The sequence below is a fragment of the Etheostoma spectabile genome, unplaced genomic scaffold (genome assembly GCF_008692095.1).
Source record: "Etheostoma spectabile isolate EspeVRDwgs_2016 unplaced genomic scaffold, UIUC_Espe_1.0 scaffold00016172, whole genome shotgun sequence".
NCBI classification, from domain to species: Eukaryota; Metazoa; Chordata; class Actinopteri; order Perciformes; family Percidae; genus Etheostoma; species Etheostoma spectabile.
The window spans coordinates 5,001-14,520 of record NW_022604082.1 but is presented as its reverse complement, the minus strand read 5'-3'; the positions used below and the strand labels follow the sequence as shown (position 1 = coordinate 14,520).

The 9,520-nt window shown below is 49.0% G+C and overlaps 1 protein-coding gene across 3 annotated transcripts in view; it reads right to left on the bottom strand.

The window, feature by feature from the left end:
* Positions 1-501: 501 nt before the first annotated feature.
* LOC116679500 (zinc finger protein 318) overlaps positions 502-9,520 on the bottom strand; it is a gene marked incomplete at its 3' end in the record, with an annotated part of 10,807 nt that continues 1,788 nt past the window's right edge. Inside the window, 7 exon segments of one of the 3 annotated variants that reach the window (XM_032509159.1) lie at positions 502-709; positions 1,657-1,858; positions 2,598-2,920; positions 4,075-4,491; positions 4,871-5,132; positions 6,321-6,740; positions 8,157-8,269. In XM_032509159.1, the coding sequence (XP_032365050.1) occupies positions 502-709; positions 1,657-1,858; positions 2,598-2,920; positions 4,075-4,491; positions 4,871-5,132; positions 6,321-6,740; positions 8,157-8,269 (1,945 nt within the window). 3 annotated transcript variants of the gene reach the window in all.

Genomic DNA, 9,520 nt, shown 5'->3' with positions numbered 1-9,520 from the left:
GAGAAGGAAGTAGCAGCAGGGGGGGTCTAGGATCAGACCTGGGGGGGGGGTCTAGGATCAGACCTTGGGGGGGGGGCTCACCTAATGAGAACAGCTCTAGGTCTAGTGTCCCCGTTTTAAGTTTTACAAAAATAAAAACATGACTTGTTTTGGAGGTAAATACGCTTCTGAGCTGAAAATGTCCCCGGATTTTGTCTGAGAATCTGGTCCCCTTACCCAGCTGTCCTATCAGATAAAGGAAGAAAAGCCCAAAAGATAATCGGTGTGTAAAACAACAACAAAAAAACAAACAGAGTTGTTGTTTTTTGACTTGAAAAAATTCTGTAAAAAGTTTTTAAAACGAGACACGAGAAGGAAAAGTGGCAATAAAATGTTAAAAAATACAACAACAACAAAAACACTGAAAAAAGCAACAACAATGACAAAACAAACAAATGCGCCACAAATAAAAAAGTAAATTAAAAATAATTCATTGCTTTCTTGTTAACGTAGCGGACCGACCTTTGGCGCCGGGCTCGGCGGCGGCCATCTTGTTGTACGGGTGTTTGTAGGGCAGGGCGGGGGGGAAGTCCTCGGGGCTGTGGGGGGGCAGGGCTATGCTGGGGGGCGGGTACATGGGCGGCCACTGCTGGTGCATGTAGGGCAGGTAGTTCCCGTACTGGCTGTACCCCGGGGGGGGGAAACTGGGCGCCAGCATGCCCGGGTGCACCTGAAACAATGAAATGTATTGTAAGTAAGTGACAACATTATATTATGGGATGGATCCCTCCAGAGAGAGAGCTTTAAGTTAAAGAAGAAGATCCTTTTAGTTTAACATGAAACAGAAATCACCATCACCAAACCCACCAGACTCCATGTAAATAATCACTACTTTTAGCGTGTATAGAGCAGCATATCTCCACCAGACTCCATGTAAATAATCACTACTTTTAGCGTGTATAGAGCAGCATATCTCCACCTGACTCCATGTAATATCACTACTTTTAGCATGTATAGAGCAGCATATCTCCACCAGACTCCATGTAAATAATCACTACTTTTAGCGTGTATAGAGCAGCATATCTCCACCAGACTCCATGTAAATAATCACTACTTTTAGCGTGTATAGAGCAGCATATCTCCACCAGACTCCATGTAAATAATCACTACTTTTAGCGTGTATAGAGCAGCATATCTCCACCAGACTCCATGTAAATAATCACTACTTTTAGCGTGTATAGAGCAGCATATCTCCACCAGACTCCATGTAAATAATCACTACTTTTAGTGTGTATAGAGCAGCATATCTCCACCAGACTCCATGTAAATAATCACTACTTGTAGTGTGTATAGAGCAGCATATCTCCACCAGACTCCATGTTAATAATCACTACTTTTAGCGTGTATAGAGCAGCATATCTCCACCAGACTCCATGTAAATAATCACTACTTTTAGCGTGTATAGAGCAGCATATCTCCACCAGACTCCATGTTAATAATCACTACTTTTAGCGTGTATAGAGCAGCATATCTCCACCAGACTCCATGTAAATAATCACTACTTTTAGCGTGTATAGAGCAGCATATCTCCACCAGACTACATGTAAATAATCACTACTTATAGCGTGTATAGAGCTCTTCAAACCGAGAGAAAACAGCGTAACCAACTAGATGCACCTGTGAGGGGGGATAGGTGGGGATGGGCACGCCGGCGTGCGGCGGCAGCACGGTGGCGTCCGGGGGTTGAACCAGCGGCTCTTCGTGCGGCGGCTGTGGAGCGACGGCGGCGCTCTGCTCGCTGTTCGCCTCTCTGTGAGATTTAGGCAGCGCTGATGTCTTGGTGTGGCGCCCGCCGGCCTCACTGCTCCAGCTACGGCTGCTGTGGGGGGGCAAGGGAGAGACAGAGAGACAGACAGACAGACAGACACAGAGAGAGAGACAGACAGAGAGACAGGTGGGCGAGGGACAACTTTACTTCTGAAGTAATCCAGACATTTAGATTAAAACCTAACTTTTCTTTTTATAAAAACAATAAAAATACAACAGTATTTAGAGACAGACAGAGACAGAGAGACAGAGACCGACAGAGAGACAGACAGAGACAGACACAGAGACAGACACAGACAGACACAGAGACAGACACAGACAGAGAGACAGACACAGACAGAGAGACAGACACAGACAGAGAGACAGACACAGACAGACACAGACAGAGAGACAGACACAGACAGAGAGAGAGACAGACAGAGACAGACAGAGACAGACACAGACAGAGAGACAGACACAGACAGAGAGAGAGAGACAGACAGAGACAGACACAGAGACAGACAGAGAGACACAGAGACAGACACAGACAGAGAGAGAGAGACAGACAGAGACAGACACAGAGACAGACAGAGAGACACAGAGACAGACACAGACAGAGCGACAGACTCAGACAGAGAGAGAGAGACAGACAGAGACAGAGACAGACACAGAGACAGACACAGACAGAGCGACAGACACAGACAGAGACAGACAGACAGAGACAGACAGAGAGACAGGCACAGACAGAGAGAGAGACAGACAGAGACAGACACAGACAGAGAGACAGACAGACAGAGAGACAGGTTGTCTACCTGCTGCTGCTGCTGGAGCTGTGGCTCCGCCTCTTGCGTTGCCGCCCCCCCCCCGAGCTGCCGGACGAGTAGCGCCGGCGCCGCGTGGGCGTCTTAGGTGGGGGCTTGTTCCCATGGAGACGCTCTTTGGTGCGGGCGGCCATCTTGCTGATCTCGGAGACGCCCAGGTCCAGGCCGATGGTCTTCAGCAGGTCCTGGATCTTCTCGTACTCCTCCAGCGCCTGGCGCTCGCCGTCCGCCAGCGGCTCCGTCCCCGGGGGGACGACAACGCCCCCCCCCACCGCCGCCGGGACCTGGTCTGGGCTCGCGTACCGGACGTCCACCTGCACGGGGACAATACAATACTATATTAATATATAATATATATATTAATATATAGCGTTATATATTAATATATAACGCTATATATTAATATATAACGATATATATTAATATATACAGTGAGTATAATAAGTATTTAACAAGTTCTCCACTTAGAAATCATGGAGGGTCTGATGTCCTCGTAGGACCATGTCCACTGTGAGAGACATGTCCACTGGGAGAAACATGTCCACTGTGAGAGACATGTCCACTGGGAGAAACATGTCCACTGTGAGAGACATGTCCACTGGGAGAGACATGTCCACTGGGAGAGACATGTCCACTGGGAGAGACATGTCCACTGGGAGAGACATAATCTAAAAAAACATCCAGAAATCACAATGTATGATTTATTAACTATTTATTTGTATGATACAGCTGTAAATAAGTATTTAACACCTGTCTATCAGCTAGAATTCTGTCCCTCAAAGACCTGTTAGTCTGTCTTCATAATGTCCCTCAAAGACCTGTTAGTCTGTCTTCATAATGTCCCTCAAAGACCTGTTAGTCTGTCTTCAAAATGTCCCTCAAAGACCTGTTAGTCTGTCTTCATAATGTCCCTCAAAGACCTGTTAGTCTGTCTTCATAATGTCCCTCAAAGACCTGTTAGTCTGTCTTCATAATGTCCCCCCCCCTCCATTTATTATCCTAAATTAGATGCACCTGTTTGAGGACGTTAGCTGCATAAAGACACCTGTCCCCCCCTCCAATCAGTAAGAATCCAACTACTAACATGGTCAAGACCAGAGAGCTGTCCAAAGACACTAGAGACTAAACTGTCCCCCTCCACAAGGCTGGACAGGGCTACGGGGACATGTCCAAGCAGCTTGGTGAAGACAGGTCCACTGTTGGAGACATCATTAGAAAATGGAAGAAGCTAAACATGACTGTCCGTCTCCCTCGGACTGGGGCTCCATGCAGGGTCTCACCTCGGGGGGTCTCCATGATCCTAAGAAAGGTGAGAAACCAGACCAGAACTACACGGGAGGAGCTGGTCCAGGACCTGGAAGAGCTGGGACCACTGTTTCTATATATATCTATATATATATATATATATATATATATATATATATATATATATATATATATATATATATATGACATCAAATGAAATCACCTGTGCCTTAGTGGGCGGGGCCTGCTGGGGCGGGGCGGCGCCGGGCGGGGGCCCGTACATCTGGGGGGGGTAGTCTGCATACAGCGCCTCCTCCGTCACGTCTCCGTACAGGTCCAGGCGGACGGGCTCCGGCGCCGGCGCCGCTTTGGGTTCGTCTGCGTCTCCGTACAGGAACTTCTCCTCGTCGTCGATGTCGTCGGCGGGCCTCTCCGCCGCCGTGGGGGGGGCGCCCAGCAGGTGCAGGATCTCTTTGATCTCGGCGTCCAGGCCGGCGCGGTGAGCCATCTGGGGGTCGGCACGCAGCTCAGACAGCATGGCCGCCACGGCGTGGGGCTCCATGCCCTTCACCGCCTGCAGCAGCTGCTCCGCCACGCGGGACAGGCCCGAACCATCGGGACCTCGGGGGGACTCACAGCTCTACAACACACACACACACACACACACACACACACACACACACACACACGTTAAAACTATATATATAGTCTGGTGTAAATGTGCTACTAAATCAGCAGGTTTCTGAATGGAGTCTGGTGTAAATGTGCTACTAAATCAGCAGGTTTCTGAATGGAGTCTGGTGTAAATGTGCTACTAAATCAGCAGGTTTTTGAATGGAGTCTGGTGTAAATGTGCTACTAAATCAGCAGGTTTCTGAATGGAGTCTGGTGTAAATGTTCACAGATGTTTCTTTCAAAGAATTTCAGCAACATTTTTAAAGGTATTAAAATAAAACTTCTCATATTAACACGATATCTTGTGCTACGTCGGGGGGCCAGCCCCGTGGTGCGAGGCGTACCTTGAGGGACGGCGAGTCCTCCGAGTCGTTGCGTCTCTTCAGGATGGACTTGGTGGGCTGGCCCAGCATCTCCTCCAGCTCCTTCCGGCGCCGCGCCGTCTGCAGCTCCCTGAACTCCTGCGGAGGTTTCTCCTCGCTCCGGCTGCCGCTGCTGGAGGACGAGCTGCTGCTGGAGCTGCGGCTCCTCGGACGGCTCTTACTGCGCCCGCGGCTCGCCGCCCGGCTGTAGCTCCGCCCCCTGGACCTGGACCGGGACCTGGATCTGAGAACATTAACCGGAATCTGAACTCAACACTCGCCAAGCGCCAGATGGGGGACGTGTTCTGTTTGGTGAGATATGTCTATCTCAGTACTCACAGCCATGGTTCTGCTACATCCTGCTACATCCTGCTACGTCCTGCTACATCCTGCTACGTCCTGCTACATCCTGCTACGTCCTGCTAAACCCTGCTACGTCCTGCTACGTCCTGCTAAACCCTGCTACGTCCTGCTAAACCCTGCTACGTCCTGCTAAACCCTGCTACTTCCTGCTAAACCCTGCTACGTCCTGCTAAACCATGCTACGTCCTGCTAAACCCTGCTACGTCCTGCTAAACCCTGCTACGTCCTGATAAACCCTGCTACGTGCTGCTAAACCATGCTACATCCTGCTACGTCCTGCTACATCCTGCTACGTCCTGCTACGTCCTGCTACTTCCTGCTAAACCATGCTACGTCCTGCTAAACCATGCTACGTCCTGCTAAACCATGCTACGTCCTGATAAACCCTGCTACGTCCTGATAAACCCTGCTACGTGCTGCTAAACCTTGCTACATCCTGCTACGTCCTGCTACATCCTGCTACGTCCTGCTAAACCCTGCTACGTCCTGCTACTTCCTGCTAAACCCTGCTACGTCCTGCTAAACCATGCTACGTCCTGCTAAACCCTGCTACGTCCTGCTAAACCCTGCTACGTCCTGCTAAACCCTTTACGTCCTGATAAACCCTGCTACGTCCTGCTAAACCCTGCTACGTCCTGCTAAACCCTGCTACGTCCTGATAAACCCTGCTACGTCCTGATAAACCCTGCTACGTCCTGATAAACCCTGCTACGTGCTGCTAAACCTTGCTACATCCTGCTACGTCCTGCTACATCCTGCTACGTCCTGCTAAACCCTGCTACGTCCTGCTACTTCCTGCTAAACCATGCTACGTCCTGCTAAACCATGCTACGTCCTGCTAAACCCTGCTACGTCCTGCTAAACCCTGCTACGTCCTGCTAAACCCTGCTACGTCCTGATAAACCCTGCTACGTCCTGCTAAACCCTGCTACGTCCTGCTAAACCCTGCTACGTCCTGCTAAACCCTGCTACGTCCTGCTAAACCCTGCTACGTCCTGCTAAACCCTGCTACGTCCTGCTACACGGTACATTTAAATGGTATTTATGAAGAAAATAAAGAGATCTGGACCTGCTTTGAGGGCGGCTCTTGCTCCGCCCCCGGCTCTTGGCCCGGCTCCGGTCCGGACTTTGACTCCTGCTCCGCCCCCGGCTCTTGGCCCGGCTCCGGTCCGGACTTCGACTCCTGCTCCGCCCCCGGCTCTTGGCCCGGCTCCGGTCCGGACTACGACTCCTGCTCCGTCCCCGGCTCTTGGCCCGGCCCCGGCCCGGACTACGACTCCTGCTCCGCCCCCGGCTCTTGGCCCGGCTCCGGTCCGGACTGCGGCTCTGGCTCCGGCCCCGGTCCAGACTGCGGCTCTGGCTCCGCCCCCGGCTCTTGCTCCTCAGCTGGCTCTTGCTGCGGCCCAGACTCTTGGCTCGGCTCCGGTCCGGACTCCGGCTCTGGGGTCGGCTCCGGCTCCTCTCGTACTCGGGCCGCGGAGGGTAGTCTCTGTGTGGGAACACCGGATTCATTAGGAGGGACACACGGGACGTACAGACGCAGAATTTCTGCAGATTTGTCTTCTGAAGACTTTCAGGAAAAATATTGGAAGGTTTTAACTAAATCAGCAGGTTTCTGAATGGAGTCTGGTGTAAATGTGCTACTAATCAGCAGGTTTTCTGAATGGAGTCTGGTGTAAATGTGCTACTAAATCAGCAGGTTTCTGAATGGAGTTTGGTGTAAATGTGCTACTAAATCAGCAGGTTTCTGGATGAGTCTGGTGTAAATGTGCTACTAAATCAGCAGTTTCTGGATGGAGTCTGGTGTAATGTGCTACTAATCAGCAGTTTTTGAATGGAGTCTGGTGTAAATGTGATACTAAATCAGCAGGTTTTTGAATGGAGTCTGGTGTAAATGTGCTACTAAATCAGCAGGTTTCTGGATGGAGTCTGGTGTAAATGTGCTACTAAATCAGCAGGTTTCTGATGGAGTCTGGTGTAAATGTGCTACTAAATCAGCAGGTTTCTGAATGGAGTCTGGTGTAAATGTGCTACTAAATCAGCAGGTTTCTGAATGGAGTCTGGTGTAAATGTGCTACTAAATCAGCAGGTTTCTGAATGGAGTTTGGTGTAATGTGATACTAATCAGCAGGTTTCTGGATGGAGTCTGGTGTAATGTGCTACTAAATCAGCAGGTTTCTGAATGGAGTTTGGTGTAATGTGCTACTAAATCAGCAGGTTTCTGGATGGAGTCTGGTGTAAATGTGCTACTAAATCAGCAGGTTTCTGGATGGAGTCTGGTGTAAATGTGCTACTAAATCAGCAGGTTTTTGAATGGAGTCTGGTGTAAATGTGATACTAAATCAGCAGGTTTCTGAATGGAGTCTGGTGTAAATGTGCTACTAAATCAGCAGGTTTCTGGATGGAGTCTGGTGTAAATGTGCTACTAAATCAGCAGGTTTCTGAATGGAGTCTGGTGTAAATGTGCTACTAAATCAGCAGGTTTCTGAATGGAGTCTGGTGTAAATGTGCTACTAAATCAGCAGGTTTCTGAATGGAGTCTGGTGTAAATGTGCTACTAAATCAGCAGGTTTCTGAATGGAGTTTGGTGTAAATGTGATACTAAATCAGCAGGTTTCTGGATGGAGTCTGGTGTAAATGTGCTACTAAATCAGCAGGTTTCTGAATGGAGTCTGGTGTAAATGTGAGTTGTTGGGAACCGTCCACGTTACAGTTTGGAACATTAGTTTGAAAGAAACCCAAATTTCTGATATAGAAACTTTTTGGAAAGAAGACACCAGGAGGTTAAAGATCTTCTCTTGTCTCCTTGGAAACAACATTGACAACATTTGATTTTTAGACTTTTTCCAAATAACTGGGAACTTTAAGAATAATATTAATAATGTTTTAATGTTTCCGTGGTTACCTGTCTTGGTGGCGGGAGGGGGCGGAGCCAGATGGTCCAATCAGCTCGTTGCCGACGGTGATGACCAGGTTGTGGTCGATGGGAGGCAAACCCCGAGGAGACGGAGACCTCTGCTACACACACACACACACATACACAGACACACACACACACACACACACACACACACACCACACACACACACACAGAGACACACACACACAGAGAGACACACACACACACACACACACACAGAGAGACACACACACACACACACACACACACACACACACACACACACACACACACACACAGAGAGACACACACACACAGAGAGACACACACACACAGGAGACACACACACACACACACACAAGAGACACACACACACACACAGAGAGACACACACACACACACACACCACACAGACACACACACACACACACAGACACACACACACAGACACACACACACACACACACACCACACACCACACACACACACAGAGAGACACACACACACAGAGAGACACACACACACACACAAAACACACACACACAGAGAGAAGACACACACAGAAACACACACACACACACACAGAGAAAGACACACACACACACAGACACACACACACACACACAGAAAAGACACACACACACAGAGAAAGACACACAACACACAGAGAAAGACACACACACACACACACACACACAGAGAGAGAGACACACACACACACACCACACAGAGAGAGAGAGACACACACACACACACCACACCACCACACAACAGAGAGAGAGAGAGACACACACACACACGAACACAGAGAGACACACACACACACACACACACACACACACACACACACAGAGACACACACACACACACGAACACAGAGAGACACACACACACACACAACACACACACACACACACACACACACACACACACAGAGAGGAGAGACACACACACACACACACACACACACACACAGAGAGAGAGACACACACACACACACACACACACACACACACACACACACACACACACACACACACACACACACACACACACACAGAGAGAGAGACAGACACACACACACGATTAATTTGTAACTAAAAGGAAACTGAATCCAAATCCCCAAATAAGACGTGTTGATTTTCATGTAAATAAAGAGAAATGTAACAAACGTCTGCTTCAGATTAATAACAATAACAATAACAATAATAATAATAACATCAATGACAATGTGAAGCAAACTGCTGTTTAAGAAACACTAAACATCCAGTTAGTTAGCCCTCTCGTTGTCCTCGGGTCAAACGGACCTGTTTCCCGTGTCGGTGTCTTTTTAATTACCAAATTATAATTACCCCAAATACCCCGACTGA